Raw genomic sequence first — 19,999 nt, forward strand, 5'->3', positions numbered from 1 at the left:
GGCCGCTGCAGTAGATGCAGCTCCAATCCGGAAAGAATGAGTGCCAAATTTGACACCCACCAAACCCAGCCGCCGCAGCGCTCTATCCGTCACTGCCCAAAATTGATAGCGGGTTAAGGGAGAGCGATCCTCGTGCCTAAACAACACTCCCTCATCCTCGCCCCGAACTGCCAGGTAAGAATGAAGAGCCCTTACCGGGCACAAAGTCTCATCGTCACAGGGTCCAAAGGTGAACACGGACCCCACCCTCTTCTGATCGGTCTTAGACCGCTTAATACAGATCAAAACTTTATTGCCCTTAAACTGGATATCACAGGATGATAAAGCCCGCCCAGAGGCGTCCCTTTGTGACTGAGCCACCAACTCGTTCACCCTTAACGCGCCAAAGAACGCAGTGAGGGAGGCGGCATGAAACAACTGGCATTCAAAACCAGACTTGCAAATCTCCCCCCATAGAGCCCCAAGACCTCTAAGGATCGCAGGGGAAATTGGCTGCCTTAAATCCTTAACGCCCCTGGCCTCTCTGGACCAACCCTCGAACATCTTTCGGAGTCTAAAATCTCCCATATGCTCCAGCAAGCCACGTGCCTTGCTAGCAAATGCCAACGCAGCCATCTGGCCCCGAATAGTCTTAACTGCAAGACCACGAGCCCGCTGGGCCACACAGAATTGCAGCAGGTGCTCCACAGGAATGGGCCACGCCTGACTCAGCCCAACCCCTTTTCTAAAGTCCTGAAGCAGTCCTACCACCCTTTCATACCACCGATGAGTGCTGGGAGCAATGGCCATCTGAATAGCTCTGTTCACTTCGACCTGCCAAGCCACCACAGCTCCGGTGGCATCCTGGAGGGAAGGCATTATAACCCACTGACATTATAACCCACTGAGATCCCTTTCCTCCACAAACCTCCCCTTCTCAAGCTCCACCTCCAAATCCCCAGGAATTTCCTGAGACGAAATTGGCAACTCTGGGTCCACTGGATGCCCCTTAATGGCTCTTCTCAGTGTGCTGTAAAGCCCCATTTATGACTGTGGGCCTGCCAGTCTTGGCCTAGCCGGTCTCAGAGAATTGTTTTGAGGATGTTTTCATTAGAATATTCACAACAATTGTCTTGGTTGCGTTATCTATTCCTCATTCTCAACTTTTCATTTTCCGGTTTCTGATATATCTCCATTTAGAAATCTCCGTTCTCTGCAGAAGGAGTTCTGTCAGGTTCTTTTTACTATACTTTTGATAATTCCGAAATCTGAGCAATGGTAGCTTAATGAGATTGAAAGTTTGCTTTGATGCTACTGTTTTTAAACATTTGGGTCGGCAGTGGGGTCTCTTTAAGAAGAAAGAAGGTATATGTGATTGCAGGATTTCATCCCAGTGGTGAGTGTGTGACTGCCAGTAAAAAGACACACTCTCAAAATGGTTGCTGAAATGAATTCAATGCTTTATTGGAAGGCAAAATTCACAGAAAAGCACAACAGCAAAAAGACTCAAGTTTGTAATACATGAATAAATGGCAATAAATCATTATCTACAGCTAATAATATGGATTACATATATTTTATGTATATAGCAAGTAACATGGAATAGATATACAGTAAAAAAGCAAATTAGGTGGGAATTTTCAGAATTCTTTCTCAACCAGTCCTTAGTAGGAGACACACTGGGCAGTGGAGAGATAAATCATCAAACACTAAGAAATATGAATATATCTGGAAAAACTTATCAGAAGATTAGAACCAGCATAGTGCATGCTAGCCAGTCTCAAAGCTTCTAAATATGAAAGTATTATTAGCTTCCCCGCTAAAATGGGCACAATCCAAAAATAAATCCGGATTAAGCCGATCGTGGATCTGGGCTGCCGCTGAACGCAGGTTCCCGATTCTAACCGATCAAGTGTCGTTTCCGGTCCGAAATTGGGAATTGGGGAGGCCAGCACCCAGAGCAACTGTAGTCAGGCTGTTGCGCATGCACGCGCTCTTGAGTCACCCCTGCCCACACAGCAAGCCGGTTGTTCTGGTGCGCTGCAGAGCTGGCAGCAGCACGAGTGGCTCGGAGGCTGCCTGCGCCATTCACCTGCCCCGCAAGGCAAGGGGCGGCCGGCTTGTCTGTGCGCCCCTTGTCCTGGGGAAAGGTGAACGGCGCAGGTGGCCTCCCAGCCTCCCGCACTGCCTTTTGCTTTTCCCCAGGACAAGGGGAGGCTGGCCTGCACACACGCCCCTTGTCCTGGGGAAAGGCGAACGGCGCAGGTGGCCTCCCAGCCTCCTGCACTGCCTTTTGCCTTTCCCCAGGACAAGGGGAGGCTGACCTGCACACACACCCCTTGGCCTGGTGAAAGGCGACCGGCGCAGGCGGCCTCCCAGCCTCCTGCACTGCCTTTTGCCTTTCCTTTGTGCCCACCCCCTTCCCCCTCCCTCCCTTGGATTGCTGCTCCATGGTTGGAGGGAAGCCTGCTAATCAAAGAAAGCTGGGCTTCCATTTGTGTTTTGAGGGTGACAGAAGGAGGGCAAACACAGCTCATTTCCCTGACTCCGTTGCCCCGGGAATTAATTACTAGTGCCAGAGTTTCTGCAATTCCGAACAGAAACTAACCCATCCGATCAAGTCCCGCACTAGCAAACTCCCGACGGCTGGATCGGTTGCCATGGACAGAACCGATTAGCTGAGTCACGATGGCGAAAATGCCAAAATTGGGGGGGTTTGAAATTGTAATTCAAATTGTGCCCATCTCTATTCTCCACCACCTTCTTAAGCTCCTAGGTTACTGCTAAGTTCCTTTGCAAGCAGAATCTGTTTCATTCCTATCTATATGAGAATCTAGAAATCTTGGGAAGGATGGATGAATTCTCAGATTCCTGAGGACATGGAGAAGGGGAAGAAAGGAAACAGGATGCCCTTTGGAAGCTCCAAGCGACAGAGAGACAGCATCTTCAAGGTAGGCAGAACCCAAAGAGAGGAGCCTGGTTTCGCAGTTGTCCTTCTTCCTCATCTTTCCTTCCTTGACCATCCGCAGCGACAATACAATGGTGGCACTGCACTCATTAGAGGTGGGTGCAGAGATGTGGATTTAATTCCCCTCATATGTGGTTTACCTTCCCTCCCAGGGACAACAGCCTCATTCCCATAACATCTCCCAGTATGCCCAAAAAATAGGCAGCCAAAAGGCTTGCGGAAGAGGGAATGACAGCCGAACGTATGTTCATTATTCAAGACGGGTGAGATTTCTCTTCCTGTCATTATTTGGTCTGCAGTGATCGGACTCCATGTTGTTAAAGGATCCTGGACCAATACAGCCTTCCCCTCATTATTAATATGGAGAGAGATGAAAGAGAAGAAATCAATTCGAAATTTTAAAAAAACATTTAAAGAATTATGTGCCAGTTATTTTTTCCTGCTCTCTGGTGTTCAGTTGAGATCTGAATATAATAATGTAGCATTTGGGGAAGAAGATACAAGCCACTAAGCCTCCACTAGAGGCCAAGATGGAAACGATCTCCACGGCCACCATGTCTTTCCCCTTGGTGCTCAGATAGGTGGGGACAAAGGAGATCCAAACACTGCAGAAGACCAGCATGCTGAAGGTGATCAGCTTGGCTTCATTGAAAGAATCAGGTAAAGTCCGTGCTAGGAAGGCCACCATGAAACTGATGGTGGCCAGAAGTCCCATGTAGCCCAGTACAATATAGAACATGATTTCTGAGCCGTCATTGCACTGAATGATGATATAACTGATTTGGGAGTGTGTGTCAAACTCTAGGAAAGGGGGCGAAGTTGCCAACCACAGTGCACAGATGCCAGTTTGAATGAAACAACAGGGAATGATGACTGACATGGCCAGTCTCTTCCCCACCCATTTCCTCATCCTATTCCCTGGCTTGGTGGCCATGAAGGCAACCACTACAGTGACTGTTTTGGCCAAAATACAAGACACAGCTATGGTGAAGATGATGCCAAACAATGTTTGCTGTAGAAGGCAGGTCACTGTCCCAGGCGGGCCGATGAATAGGAAGGAACACAGAAAGCTGAGCAGCAGAGAGGTGAGCAGGACACAGGTGATGCTTCGATTGTTGGCTTTGACAATTGGTGTGTTCCAGTGTGTGCTAAAAATCCCCGCCACTATAGCTGTGGCCACAAAACATAAAACAGCGAGAGAAGCCAAGCCTGCTCCCAAGAGGTCCCGGTAGGACAAGTAGGTTCTGGATTTTGGAATGCATTGATCTCTTTTCTGGTTGGGATATTCGTCTTCTGGGCATTTCTCACATTGGTCTGCATCTGAAATTCATAATTGTTACTATCATTTATGAATGTACTGTTTTATATTGTGCCAGTCCAAAGATGCTGCTGAGAAGGGCTTTTCAGGGAAAGTCTCTTAATTCCTCTTTGCTCAGTTCCTTCCGGGAATCCACAATTGCCATGAAGGAAGGAAATGGAGGGATCCTGACCGGGGTTAGGCACAAATGTCCCCTGCTACTTTTGCAAGAGATGTTCAGATTGGCTGTAGCAGCTAGCAGAACTCAGGAGAAACTTCAAAATTGGGCAAGTGCTTCAGGATAATCACGGGAATTGCAGAGGAAGGAAAAAATGGGGTTGGGAGCATCCTGTCCCACCCGATCCTTACAAACCCCAGCCCCTGCTGGGTATAATGATTCCTTGACCAATCAGATACTATTGGATGCAGTGGTTAAACTGTCAGAATAGGATCAAGGAGATCCGGGTTCTAAAACTGCCAGGGAAGGTTGTTGACTGACTGTGGGTAAGTCACACTCTATTGGCCTGATCTGTCTCATAGGGCAGTTGTGCTGGTGAGATCATGGAGAACAATGTCAGTTATTTTGGGTCTCCAATGGAGAGGAGTTCAGGTGATGATATTTGTTATCAATCTGTTCTGAATTACAGATCACTAGCAAAAAAAGATGGTTCTTGATGTTGCTCATTCTGCTATTGCTGCAGCTCTCTTGGCATGAGGAAGAAGTGCTTCTTCTCTATTCAAACTACTGTTAAATATGACAAACAGATAGAGCTTCCAGGTTGTTATACTGAGCCCCAGTAAAGTATAAAACAAATACCCGGGCTGATGTTGCAATAGGGCTCATTAATTTCTTTTTCAAATAGAAATAACAGAAAAAAAATGGCTCTTTTAAGAGGCAATAAGAGGAACTGTAGTTAAGGAACTGAAGTTTGGGAAGGAAATTCCCCTCCCCTCCCAAGCCTGCTAATTGAGTTTATGCAAGGAAACCTTGTTTAATACCTGTTGAGAATACTTTGTCAATACTGCATGCATATTTGTTAAAGTGAGTTAGTATTAGAGGTGGGCACGATCCCCCCCAAAATACCGATCAAGCCGATCGTGGATCCGGGCCTTCGCCGAACCCAGATCACCGATTTTCTCCGATCAAGTCCCGTTTCCGATCCGGAATCAGGAGTTGGGAACTGGGGAGGCCAAAGCAGGAGGGTGTGCCACTATTTTCAGCGATATAGGAATGGTAGTTGGTGGCAACGACCGCCAGGCCTGGGGGTCACGGGGAGGTGGTGATGAGCCGCCTCCCCTCAGGGGCTGGTGGGTCTGGCTGCTCACCGCCGACACTCGCCATGTGCCCGAGGTGCCCACTGAGCTTGGCCCCAGAGCTAGGCAGCAGCCCTGGAACCAGAGAGAGAGACTAGAGCCCTAGCCCACCACCACTGCCCCAGACCTGACCAGGCAATAATGTATGTAGCTGAGCCCTCAGCCGAGGTGCCCACTGAGCTTGGCCCCAGAGCTAGGCAGCAGCCCTGGAACCAGAGAGAGAGACTAGAGCCCTAGCCCACCACCACTGCCCCAGACCTGACCAGGCAATAATGTATGTAGCTGAGCCCTCAGCCGAGGTGCCCACTGAGCTTGGCCACAGAGCTAGGCAGCAGCCCAGGAACCAGAGGGAAGAGATCTCTAATTCCGTATCCGCTGAAGCCCAGCACAAAGCTAAAGCTCTCTCTCTTTCTCTCTCCAAAAGCGGCAAGCAAGAGCTCTGTGTCCCACTCCACCTCAAACAGAAAGTGAAACTTAGCCACGGAGCACATGGCTATTTAGAAGCCTGGGTCCCTATCTGCAACGCAGCAGGGCTATGTTTGGCCATCAGAGCTGCCTCTCAGGGTTTACAGGGATGAGATTCGAGTGCCCATGGCTACAGAAGAACACCCCCTCCCCTCTCTTCTCCCAAATGGTGATGTGTTGCTGGCTGCTCTGTGGCTGGAAGGAAGCCTTGCTGATCAAGGAAAGTTGGGCTTCCATTCACGTTTCCAGGGCAACAGAAGGAGGGCGAACACGGCTCAGGCATTCCCCGGGCTCCGTTTCCCCGGAATAGATTACTGGCGCCAGACTGTGTGCAATCTCGAATAGAAACCACTTGTTCCAATCAAGCCACGAATGAGCGCCCCCCCCCCCGACCGCTGGATCAGTTGCCATGGATGGAACCGATCAGCAGGGTCCCGATGGCGCAAACACCATTATTGGTTTTTTTTTCAAATCGTGATTCCGATCGTGCCCATCTCTAGTTAGTATAACAGAAGTATGAAGCCCCCGTTGGGAATTGCTATTGCAATGCTGCTTCACATTCCCTTGGAGCTGATCTCTTAGGCTGTACCCACCTTGGATGGACCTAGGATGGTTTCCAATACTTTTGTGCACATATCACTTTGTCTGGCCATCACTCTGACAGAAAATATATTTTAGTACGAGTAACAAAGCCCATTGTGGGGGGGAAATACAATAGGTTCTAGAAAGGGTGGGGCAAGCGGGGCAGGCATTGCTGCTTCCACCACGGTCTATCTAGCCCAGGTCTATCTGCCATAGACTTGCAGGGCGACCAGTCCTCAAAATCCCAAGAGTAGCCATGGGCTCAACTATGTTAAGGAATGCTGTCATTCGTGGACACATTGTTTAAACATTATAAAATTGGTGGGGAAAGGGGAAATTCTACATCAGGTGGAAGCAGGCCATGAGATTCTCACTGACTGTCCATTTTCCAGAAGGTAGAGACTGGCAAATCCATTGTACAGGAAAGCTCGAGTAACTGGAGTAGCAGCACATCTGAAACATTTGGAGCTTTTCTCTTGTAGCTTCATATCCTTTTACTTACCAATCTGGAGTGCAATTTTCCCTTCCGGGCAGTGAGCACAATCGTAGCAGCAAACTTGCTTCCCCTCTTGAACAATCCTGCTGTGCCCAGTGGGGCAGCTCTCAACACACGTACTGCGTGGGACAGTCTGAGAGAAAAGCAAAAGGAAGGGGTGGGAGATGGAAATGTGCTGCTTCTCCCTTCCAGCTATGATTCTTGATTCTAACCCCTTTGCCCAAGAACACACCAGAAATGACATGCTCCCCACTTGTATACATACATACGTAGATACAAAGATCTAGCAAAGTGATAAGAGAAAGAAAAGGAGCTGTGTAAGCAGAGGGACAAGTGTTATGTCCTCCACATGCATTTCTACTTCCCTCAACAGATATCCCTCATTGTGCATCTTCATGAGCTAGAAATGTTGTTATTCTTGCATCAGAATTCCTGTTCTGAGGAAATACCGGTTTGGAATCTTTTGAGACAAAAATTGCCTGCAAGCAAGAAAACTAGCACATCAGGGAAGAAGTTGTTGTGTAACTTGTTCTAGTTTTTCATTGCTAGAGAATTTTCACATTGAAACTGTGACTCTCCCTCTGTATAAGTACAGTGAAATCTCTCTCAACTCATCCCCATCTCTTCTTGTTAGTTTGTAGAGTCCAGGGCAAAAACTAAACAGAATAATATTGTCTCTGGATTCTTGCATACATTGGATCCATTATGGCTGCACTATGAAATTTGGCAAATGGAAATCTTCCAATAGATCCAGAACCATTCAGTGTCCATCCCATGTTACTTTTTTATACATTATGGGAAAGGGTGCCATTCTGAAAAGTCAAGTGACATCGCACAAATCTTGTGCGAGAAAACGGGATCTTCTGCATTTCTTTCGTGACATTCTGGGTTGTTACGAGCAGCGGGGGGCCGTGTGGAAACAGCCCCAGTCTGACAATGGTGGCTGCTGTTTGATGGCTGCAGAATAGAGGAATTGGCTGCAGCTTCGAAGGACATATCCATGGCTTTGATTTGCAAGGATATAGGAGGTAACTAAATGCTTCTCCTCTATTCTAAAGAAGTATCATAACATTGAAAAAACATCATCCATACCTGCTGAAATTTGTGATTCCATATCAGCAAACTTCGATTAATAGTGAACTCTTCACCTGCAGTTGTCTTAGATTCCATCGAACCAATTTGGATTTTTTGAAAAGATTGATTCGAGAATGTGACCAAGTTCACAATATCATAGCCAGCAGCCAGGTCCCCATCTTCATCAAAAAAGATTTCATCTCCAGCAGAATTGTTAAAGCGAACTTTTCTCAAAAATGAACAAAGCTAGGTAGGTAAAGAAGCAGTTCACGTATTTAAAAAAGGTAGCGGTAAATAAATGAATATACCTTTCTGAAATTTGTTAACATGGAACTACTTGTTCTGCGATATTGATTTGCAATTGTATTAATATGACTAAATATGAATTAACCTGGTTTTTGAAATTTGATCGAAATGCTAAACTGAAAAATGAAGCATTTTTTGAGAAAAGAAATGATTACTATTATACTTAATACTGTATATAAATTCTATTATACTTAAGGGTGCACTGAATTTTCAGAGGGAGCCAACTCATAGATCTGACATCAGATTAGGAGCCAGATTTAAGATGGCAGTGCTGGTGGGAACATGGGTAGCTGCTCGTGCCATTTGAGTTGTTTTAATTTGCTCTCTCTCCCTTTTATCACCTTACTGAGTGTTTGCCACATAATACAGGGAAGATTTTATTATTCTATTGCGGTATACTTTACCAGCTGCTTTGCAGTCTACCAAACCTCAGATGCTGAGTGAATTATTCCAGCACTTACTATTGATACCTTGACGCCGCTGTGACGAATTTAGCATTCGGATTGCTCTCTCGTGTTCTCATGCATGATATGAGCCATCACAGATATATGCTATCTATGTAAGGGGAGGGGAAGAGAGGGAAAGGCTCTTTGCTACTGGGGGGAGATTAAGGACAAGGACAAAGGCTATGCAAGAGGGGTAACTCTGGGATAAATTCACCAATTTTTATGGGGTCCCTTCCCCAAGGTTGTAGACAAGGCTGGTGATCTTAAGCAAAAGGAATATTTTTTTTAATTAACTGATGAAAATACACACACACAAGAAGCAATGCACAAGCACACAGGCTCCTAAGAAAAGCTGCGGTGGAAGTGGGATAGAGTTGATGGATTTCAGGGCAATGATTACGTATCCAAGGAGAGGGAGTCCATGGAGGAAGAAAGTTCCATTCTTTCTCTCCTGCTGCCTCAAAAATGGGCAGTTTGTTAATGGATCTTCCCAGAGCTGAGTTGATGAATTTAGATATGAAATGCATTTTCCCAGATACAAATAAAAACTTATTAGTGTTGATTGATTGCTCTTCGATTGCAGGCCGGCGATCTAATCATAGAAGGAGGATAATGGAATGTGCTCAGGGGGAGACTTGGCGAGGCCCTCTATTCATTTATTTATTATTTATTTATTTTATTCAATTTATATCCCGCTGTCCCCACAGATGAGCTCAGGGTGGCTAACAACATTAAAAAGTACTTTAAAATCGGGACTTGTGGTTTGGGATTCATGAATGTCTAATGCAGCTCGGGGAGCTGAGCTGTCCGTGTCGCTGTTTGTAAGGGCTGGAGGGGCGCAAATTGCCCGTAGCCCCCTGTTCTCAGGCGGAGAACAGGCAAATATGCTCAAGACCTTGAAGGCGCGTTGATCTTGGGTGTGAGAGGGGTTCTACGCAACGAGCCCCCATCCACTCTTGAGGTCCCACCCGAAGAAAGGTTGTCAAGATCTCTTCAGCGGCTCTGGAGTCAATTTTTTTTGGCATAAGACCTACATGCCCAAGCTTCAGCAAACTAAGAAGGGAACCTGAATCGATTGGATAATCGAAGCAGCGATTACAACCCAAGAGATGCATCTAAGAAGGTAAAGATTGCTATCTCTCAATACGGGACAGATTACAATAAGAAATAAAGTGACAAAGAGAATTAGAAAACTGCAAAAGACTTGATATATAATTGAGAAAATTCCGGCAAATAAATTACTAAAAAGTGACATTGTAAAGAAAAGTTAGCGCGGAAAAACGATTATTGTTTACATACCTGTGGCTAAGAAGAGATAGCGGACTGTGAGAAAGTTTTAACATCGCGAGAACTGCTGTGAAACGGAGAGGAACAGGAAGTGCGTCAGAACCATAAAAAGTCTGGCAAGAACAACGGAAGTGGAATATCGCCATTTTGAAGCAGGGCAAAGCTGCAGCTTCAAGGAAAACGGAAGTAGGCCATCTTTGATAAGGGTAAGGGTGGCTGCCTCAAACAAAAACCATAGAGAAAAGACATCCGAAGTTTTGCATTTCGTAAATATTAGCTTTCAGAAAAACAACCTAAATTTTGACTTTTAAAAATAAAAGAAAATAATAAAGTAGCGCCATGGAGTTAAGGAAAAGAGCAGACTCATGGGAGCAAAGTAGAGCTAGCCCCACGATGTCGAAGAAGGAATGGCAAACGGCGCTGAAAAATTTAGACAAAAAAGTTTCGGAAGGAAACAAAGAGCTTAAAGATATGATGCAAGAGATGGCAAAAAATTTGAAAGACTTTAAAGAGGCACTTAAATCGGAGATGGCAGAACTAGCTAAGAATATGGATCAAGTTCAAAAAGTCACACAGCAGAGAGTTAACGCAGTAGAAAATGCAGCTGACACCTTGGCAGATGTGCAGAGAATGGAGTTGAGAGGCATGAAGGGAAGAATGGCCGTAGCTGAATGTAAACAAATGGAAAGACAAGTTAGATTTCGTGGAATCCCGAAAGTTTTGGAAAAAACACCCCAAGAACAGATTACTGAAATTTTGGCGGGATACCTGGGAAAAGAAGAAGAGGAGATTGCAGCGCTTCTGGACGTGGCATACAGAATTCATTCAAAATTTGCAGCTCAAAAGAAGTTACCAAGCGATATGATTGTGCAATTTACAACTAGAAATACAAGAGAGCCGATTGTGAGTAAACAATTTCAGGATCCATTAGAAGTTGATGGGAAGGTGGTGAGAATCATGAAAGAACTGCCCAGATCGGTGTTGTTGGAGAGGAAAAAGTATAGAGAGTTGGTACAGATGTTAAAAGATTTGAAAATTAGATACAGATGGGAAATACCTGAAGGTCTGGCTTTCGAATTTGGTGGAGTAAGGAGAAGCATCAGATCTGGCCAGGAGATGGAAAAGTTCATTAAGGACAATGAAAAAGACTTACCCAATAGAGCTAAAATTTGATCATGGAGTGTAAAATTATATCTTGGAATGTAAATGGACTAAATTCACCTTTTAAATGTAAGACTATTTTCCACTGGCTTTTAAAACAAAATGTAATATAGTGTGTTTGCAAGAGACACATATTAAAAAGCAGGATGTAAAATATTTGAAACTTGCAAAACTTGGAAATGAATTTGCAGCAGCTTCCAAAAAGAAGAAGAGAGGAGTTGTATTGTATATAAAGGAGGAGCTGCAGCCAAAATTAGTTTTAAGCGATACAGAAGCCAGATATATAGCAGTGGAAATAATCTGGAATTCTAAGAAGATTTTGGTGATTGGAATTTATGAGCCTAATGGGGCAAAAGAAAACTTTTTCAAGGACTTACAGAAACAATTAGATGAACTGACCTATGATCAAATCATTTTGACAGGTGACTTCAATGGAGTTACAAACTTGGAAGAGGACAAGAAATCTAAAAGTGCACAGAAGAAGAGAGGACTTTTGCCAAAATCGTTTTTTGCGATTAAGGAACAAGAAAGTCTGGAAGATATATGGAGGAGACAAAATCCTAAAAATAGACAATATACATTTTACTCTGCAAGACATTTTACACTATCAAGAACTGACATGATCTGGGCCTCCAAAGAATTTGTGGTATGGACTAGAGATGTGGAGATAATGCCGAAGGTAGGCTCAGACCATAACCCAATTATGTGGAGATTTGGGGAAAATACTAAAAGAAGAGGATGGAGGATAAATGAAGACTTGCTGCAGACGGAAGAAAACATTGCGTTATTACGAAGAGAAACCAAATTCTTTATACAGTACAATTTGAACAAGGATGTACCAACTTATAAGGTATGGGATACATATATAGCTGTGATTAGAGGAATACTAATGGATCTGAATGCAAGAGCTAGGAGGAGAAGGGAAGAAAAGAGACTTGAAATTATGGAGAAAATTAAGGCCAAAGAGATACAACTCAAAAAAAGACCAGGAAAAAAGAAAATATATCAGGACATGAAAATCCTGCAGGAACAATTGACGGCAATGGATAACAGAGAATTGGAGTGGAATTTTAAAAAAATGAAACAGAAGTCGTTTGAAGGTGCAAATAAACCTGGGAAATATCTAGCGTGGCAATTAAAAAAAAAAAAGGGAGAAAAAAACCATAACTAAGATTCGAGAAGAAGACAAAACATTGACGGATCAATCAGCCATTAGCAGAGCTTTTTTAAAATTTTATGCAAAACTGTATCAAAAAAAGGAGGTGAATAGAGATTCAATAGCGGAATATTTGGAGAAAGTGAAGCTTCCAGTAATTTCAGAGGAACGGAAAGAGAAGTTAAATAGGGAGGTGACAGAGGAAGAAATAAAAGAAGCTATACAATCAACAAAATTAGGGAAAGCGCCGGGACCGGATGGAATAATAGCAAAGTTTTATAGAATGATGGCCAATGATCTGACACCGTTTCTAAGGGAGGTAATTAATGGAATATTACAAGGCCAAAAGATTCCTGATTCATGGAACGAAGCTAATATATCATTGATCCCGATAGATGGACAGGATTTGACTAATATTAAGAACTAAATATTTTAGAAAATTATGGCGGAAAGCTTAAAGGGATGGATGTCGGAATTTATTGCAAAAGAACAAGCTGGATTCCTACCTAATAGACAAATTAAGGACAATTTAAGGACAGTAATAAACGCTATTGAATACTACGACAAGCACTGTGATAGGGAAGTTGGTTTCTTTTTTGTGGATGCGGAAAAAGCTTTTGACAATTTGAACTGGGACTTTATGATTGCCACTATGGAAAAGCTGCAAATGGGAGAAAAGTTCATACAAGCAGTTAAAGGAATTTATAGAGACCAGTGTGCAGCGATTGTAGTTAATGATGATGTGACTAAAAAATTGAAAATAAGTAAAGGTACAAGACATGGCTGCCCATTGTCTCCATTGTTGTTTATTTTGATTTTGGAAATTTTGCTGATTCAAATTCGAGAGGACGACATAATTCGTGGCATAAAAATAAAGGAATTTTCCTACAAAGTCAGGGCATTTGCGGATGATGTAATGTTGATAGTGGAAGATCCAATAGAAAACATGCCAAAAATAATGGATAAAATAAAGGAATTCGGTGATTTGGCGGGATTTTATGTGAATAAAAAGAAGTCGAAGATACTGTGCAAGAATATGACGAAGCAAAAACAGCAAGAATTAATGGAGACAACAGACTGCGAAGTAACTAATAAAGTGAAATATTTAGGAATTGAGCTGACTGCGAAAAATATAGACTTATTTAAGAATAACTATGAGAAACTGTGGCAACAAATAGAAAGAGATTTGATAAAATGGAATAAATTAAATGTGTCATGGTTGGGAAGAATAGCAGCAGTGAAGATGAATGTGTTACCACGAGTGATGTTTTTGCTGCAAACAATTCCAATTATTCGAGACTTCAAACAATTTGACAAATGGCAAAGAAAAATTTCAGACTTCGTCTGGGCAGGCAGGAAAGCCCGTGTGAAAATTAAAGTATTACAAGATTCGAAAGAAAGAGGGGGACTGCAACTGCCAAACATAAGATTATATTACGAAGCAATTTGTCTGGCCTGGTTAAAAGATTGGATAACGTTAAAAGACCGTAAATTGCTGGCCTTGGAGGGACACAAAAAATTGTTTGGATGGCATGCCTACTTGTGGTACGATAAAGTTAAAGCGGACTCTATGTTTTTGCATCACTATATTAGAAGAAGCCTTTTCACCATCTGGAAGAAATACAAGACTTACATGGAAAGTGGTATCCCGTCGTGGGTGGTACCATACGAAGTAATAGATCCGAGAGCTGTTTATAATGAACAACAATGTTTAACTTATAAAGAGATAACGTCGATGGAACATAGAATATTAAAAATAAAGACACAAGAAGAGTTATCTCCTCAATATGGATGGTTTCAATATAGGCAAATCAGGGATCTTTACAACTCGGACTGTTTAAGTGGAGGAATAAGACTGAAAAACTCGGAGTTAGAAGAAGTGATTTTACAAGAAGGTAAAAAAGACATTTCGAAAATATATAAAATACTTTTAAAATGGTATACGGAAGACGAGACAGTCAAAGTCCAGATGTGAAATGGGCAATAAATTTTCATAAAGAAATAACAATGGAATCATGGGAATATCTGTGGAAAAATACTTTGAAGACTTCAACTTGTACCAATATTAAAGAGAATGTTTATAAAATGATGTATAGGTGGTATTTAACGCCTTAGAATATTGCGCTTGGAAATGCAAATATGTCAGATAAATGCTGGAAATGTAAAAAACACGAAGGATCATTGTATCATATGTGGTGGACTTGTGAGGTAGCTAAGCAATACTGGGGAGATATAATTAAAATAATTAATGAGGTGTTGCAAACCCAAATAAAGAAGAACCCAGAATTGCTGCTACTGAACTTGGGAATGGAAGATGTTCCAAAGCAGCATAGAACATTGCTATTTTACATGATTACAGCAGCAAGACTTTTGTACGCGCAGAAATGGAAAGAAACTATAGAAGATTGGATTTACAAATTGTTGTACATGGCAGAAATGGACAAAATGACAAGAAAATTGAAAGATCTTGATCCAGGAGAATACATTGCAGACTGGGAGAAGTTGAAACAATATCTAGAAAAAAAATGGGATGTGAAAGGAGAACTGTGGCAGTTTGAGAATTATTAATATGTGACTTTATAAAGGGGAGAGAGAAGTAACTTTACCATTAATGGGGAAATTTAGTTATTAACTAATCTAAGCAAATATTTGTAATAAAAATTGTATTAAAATAGTTTAAACAGTGAAATGTAGATTGATATATTAGAAAACTGGCGATATAGAAGAATTTGAATATGCTTAGAATAAGTGATACAATATATATAAGATTTAGAAAAATTATAGTTAAGAGTAATTTAAATAATAAGGGGCTAGGGGTTGGAAAGCTGTTGGAAGTCAATAAGGAGGGGGGAAAGGGTGGGGCTGATATAACTTAGATAAGATGGGAAATTTGTGTATTTAATAATCCTTTATGTACTCATCAATACAATTCTTTTTTTTAAAAAAAAAAAGTACATTAAAATCACAAAAACAGAAAACCAATAATAATTTTTTAAAAATCATTGAAATAGTCCAGGAGCAGGCTATTTAAACAAATATTGAGAGTCCGTATATGGGCATAGCAGATGGCCAAGGGCAGCCCCAGAAGAAGTGGTGGTCTTAGATGAAATAAGGAGGATACCCGCTGGCACTCAGCCAAAGGCCCGCAGGAACATCTCCGTTTTACATGTCCCGTGAAATTGTAACAGGTCCCGCAGGGCCCCGGATCTCCAGCAGGAGAGCATTCCACCAGGTCTGGGCCAGGGCAGAAAAAGCCCTGGCCCTGGTTCAGGCCAGATGGATGTCCTTTGGGTCAGGAACCACCAGAAATTGCTTTTCTGCAGAGCACAACACTCTGCAGGGGACGTAGTGGGAGAGGCGGTCCCACAGGTATGCAGGTCCCAGTACATGAAGGGCCATGAAGGGTTGATTTTAGTACTGTTGTTTCTTGTTTTTATCGATTTTAACTGTTCACCACCCAGAGCCCCTTGGGATGGGTGGTATATAAATTAAAATATAAATATAAATAAATAAATAAACACCAAGGTTAACACCTTGAACCAGATCTGGAACTTCACTGGGAGCCAGTGCAGCTGGTACAGCACAGGATGAATGTGTGCTCGGATTGGCGTTCCAGTCAGGATGCATGCCACTCATTCTGGACCAGCTGTAACTTCTGAGTCAGGCCCAAGAGCAGCCCAGCTTAGTCTAGCTTGGAGGTGACCATTGCACGGATTACTGTGGCCAGGTCCCAGGGCGAAAGATAGGGCGCCAGTTGCCTGGCCTGTCGAACATGAAAAAGGTAGACCTGGCAATGGTCGTGTGACCTGAGCCTCCAGTGCCCGTTGCTGGGAGGATAGTCAATCAATCACCACCACCCCCAGCATTAACATGCGTCAGACTATTCTGACCTGAGGGCCAAGCTACACATGACGAATGACACTGCAAGTGGATTGAGTGGAGGGCAAGTGAACAGGGAGAAATACACTTGCTGTTCAAGTGTCATTCGTCATGTGTAGCATGGCCCTCAATTTCACGGGTGGGTTTCTGCATTGCTCTGCCCAGCCAGCTTGGAATAGCACAGGCTTCTATCAAATATGGTGGAGGCCTGGGCCGACTACTTACACCATGTGTGAGGAACAGTTAGTCAGCTCTTTTCTCTGACACGTTATTGTGCCCACCTTTGCTTCTTCAATGCACATGGAACAGTTTTATTACGGAGTCTGAATCTATAAAATGACGTTTGTGTTCTTGCAAACAAAGCAGTTCATAATATATAATATAATAACAACTGGGCTTATATAAAGCTTTTCCTGACAGATTAATATAATCTGGCATTGTTATTAGTATCCCCTCAATACAGCTGGGGAGTTGAGGCTGAGAGGAGTGGGTTACCGAAGGCCCCCTGCACTGGGATTCAAAACAGCAGAGTGCTGATTCACAGTACAACTACTTAACAAATTTGCTATAGCAACTCTCAAAATGGATGAATTTTGACAAGAAGAACTAGGACTGACCTGCCATGGCTGAGCATAGAGAAGACCTCCTTTCCCCATCACTCTGTGCTCAGTTCTTGATGAATGAACGGCATGGAGTGCATGTGCCACAGCATGGACAGCATTGTAGATGCCATAGCTGTGACCAGACATTCCCATTTCAAACATGGATGTTGTTAGGCCCCCCCTCCCCCATTTTGAGAGGTGTGCATTTATATCTGGAAAAATTATGCCTGCCACAGATGGATTGATGAACATATGGACAGACGGCCATATGGACTGAGGGATGGTTCCTTACACTATGATAGATTCCTCTTCATGGCTTTTGTGAACAGAATCCACTGAAAATAAAGGAAAATTGGCTGAGACAATATGGAAGATCTAATTTTTGATGTTAGGCTTATGACCTTTGTTTCACACTTGGAAATCATCGTTTGATGATGCAGTTAGCAAGTACTGAACATGAAATAGCCCTTTGCAATCAAAGTCTTCTCTCCTGTGTATTCTCTTTTCTCAATTGCATGAGAATGGTTTTAAAACTTCGTGCAGATCTTTTATACAATAAAGAGTTACTTACCACCCTACTAAGTCATACTTTGGTGGTGCTGTAAAGTTGAGTAAAAAATTTTTAGGGAATACAGTAGATACAGATCCTCCAATGATAATTACTTAACCACAACTACTTAACCACTCTGCTACAGCGACTCTCATAGTGGATGAACTGTGACAAGAAGAACTGGGACTGACCTGCCATGGCTGAAAATGGAGAAGACCTCCTTTCCCCATCACTCTCTGCTGAGTTCTCGATGAATACATGGCATGGAGTGCATGTGCCACAGCATGGACAGCATTGTAGATGCCATAGCTGTGACCAGACATTCCCATTTCAAACACAGTTCCAGGGACGCTGTCAAGCTTCTCCTCCCCTGTGCAGTTTTTGTTTCGGGAAGCATCAATGCTATACAGTGGTAGTGAACAGCGAAATACGTACATCCAAAACTGCTGAATGAAATAAATCTCTGAGTGGTATGGATTCAGGGTCTCAAGGAAAACCTGAAATCCTGGCACCTTATTAGTGTGCAGTGCAAAGGACAAACTGCCATTGAGGGATTTTGGTGTGAATTTACTCCCAAAGAAAATATATGTGACATCCCATTGAGCTGTTGCGATCCAAACTCGCTCTATTGGCAGCTGCTGAAGAATTTCATATTTTTCTAGAATTATTCGTAAACCTTCCATAGACTGATCATTCCCATAGGCAATAATGACGTTGAGTTTGCTAAACCAGATTCTTTGAGCTATCCTGGCCAAGATGTTAGCATGATTTATCATTTCCATGTAAGTTATTGCTGGTGGAATCATTTCTTTCAAAGCAATGCAAATATTACTCCAGAACAACTTTGGCATCAAGTTTTGAAGGAATGTTTCTCCACTGTCGTCATCTGATGTGAGGAGGCCAATCCAGTTCCATCCAAAATGCTTCAGGAGATGAACAATCCCAACCCATTGAGGAGTTTCAGATGGAATCATCCGGAATAAATAAGGGAACTGAGTTTTAGCATTCATTGTAGTATGAAAGGAACCATAAGTGACCTAAGATGGTAGATCATGACTTTATGAGACATGACAAAACTCTTCATTTATTTTTGAAAATATCATTCTTCATCCAAATATAAATAAGTCATTTATTCTGTTTGGTTATCTAAGAAATATTATAGTTTGTAAGAATCATAATCTGAAATTTCTAATCACGCTATCAAGGTAGGGAAGTGGAGAACCCCACTTGTTTATGGCTCCTTCAGGGCTTGAGCAAAGAATGCCCGTGGATAACATGGACCTAGGGAAGGGCCTTATTATTCCAACAGTCATGAGTTGACCTCAGGATCCTGAACAGTGGACTAAACTTAGAGATCTGAGAAAGACAATTTACTCTAGAGGATTTCTGTAGCTATGTCTACATTTCAACATCTCTGTAAGCATGCATACCTGTGAAATCTTGTATGTAGTTAAAATGTTGGCCATCTGGATGGAATTTTGGGAGGTGAAGCCACCAATGACGGCCATTACTTTCTTCTTCCTGTCACAGTCATAATTGACATGAACCCTTCTTCCTCTGAAGAGTAGACTCAGAATGCCTTGAGAGCTTCTCAGTGGGTTGAAAGCATTGTCATAGATGTCTGATCCCAGTGTGGTGTTGGGTAAGAGTTTGGAATCCTTCTTGATTTCATTCAAGGCAAAAACAAAGGCTAGGATATGCTGATATTGTTTAGTTATTAACCTGCAATGAGAGTTTTGTGTAGTCTCTCAGGCCTGTATCATAGGAAACGTTTGTGGCTTTTCAACTAAAATGCTTGTTATGGAAAGAGTACTCACAGGCTACTGTTCCGCACCTGCTAGAGCTGCCGTGCTTTTTCCCCCTCAAGAAGGAGAATTTGAACTGGCTCTACTCTCTCCAAGTCAGGAATTCATTCACTGATGGAAGACTTCATCTATAGAATGAAGTTTATTTGCCTTTTATAAGTTCTGCTATGACTTTAATCTCAGTAAGATCTCTTTCTGATCTTTCTCAGTAAGATCTCTTTCTGAGTCTCAGTGCTCCAAATATGAGGACTGACTAATGATAGGAATGTGAATAGATAAATGTAAATAAGAAATATATTGATGGCCATTGCAGAAGATCAAACTGATAGCCTTTTATGGTCACCTCAGGAGGAGAGAAAAGGCTCAGAGGATTGCTCAAAGCTCAGGCCTAGGAAGGACTCTGCTTGATCTGAAGTCCCTGGCCAAATCTAGGCCCAAGCCTCAGAGCAGCAACTCTCCCAAATGGTGGCCGATTGTCAGGTGACGGGTTAGAAAGAACCTCTAAGGGGTTTTGGCACCATGAGTTCGGCAGAGACACTCTCCACCAGACGCTGACAGGCATAATAAACATGTGCAGGAAACTGGGGAAATTTGCATCTTGTAGCTTTCAGGGAAATGCCTGAAAATGTCCT

General features: G+C 42.8%; 1 protein-coding gene across 1 annotated transcript; it reads right to left on the reverse strand.

The window, feature by feature from the left end:
* Positions 1–3,365: 3,365 nt before the first annotated feature.
* On the reverse strand, positions 3,366–5,586 carry LOC129327940 (vomeronasal type-2 receptor 26-like). The gene is made up of 2 exons (XM_054976688.1): positions 5,571–5,586; positions 3,366–4,267 (listed from the first exon to the last, which is right to left on the reverse strand). The coding sequence occupies exons 1-2, from the start codon at positions 5,584–5,586 to the stop codon at positions 3,366–3,368; spliced, it is 918 nt and encodes a 305-aa protein (XP_054832663.1).
* Between the last annotated feature and the right edge of the window lie 14,413 nt (positions 5,587–19,999).

Source organism: Eublepharis macularius, chromosome 4 (assembly GCF_028583425.1).
Source record: "Eublepharis macularius isolate TG4126 chromosome 4, MPM_Emac_v1.0, whole genome shotgun sequence".
Classification (NCBI taxonomy): Eukaryota; Metazoa; Chordata; class Lepidosauria; order Squamata; family Eublepharidae; genus Eublepharis; species Eublepharis macularius.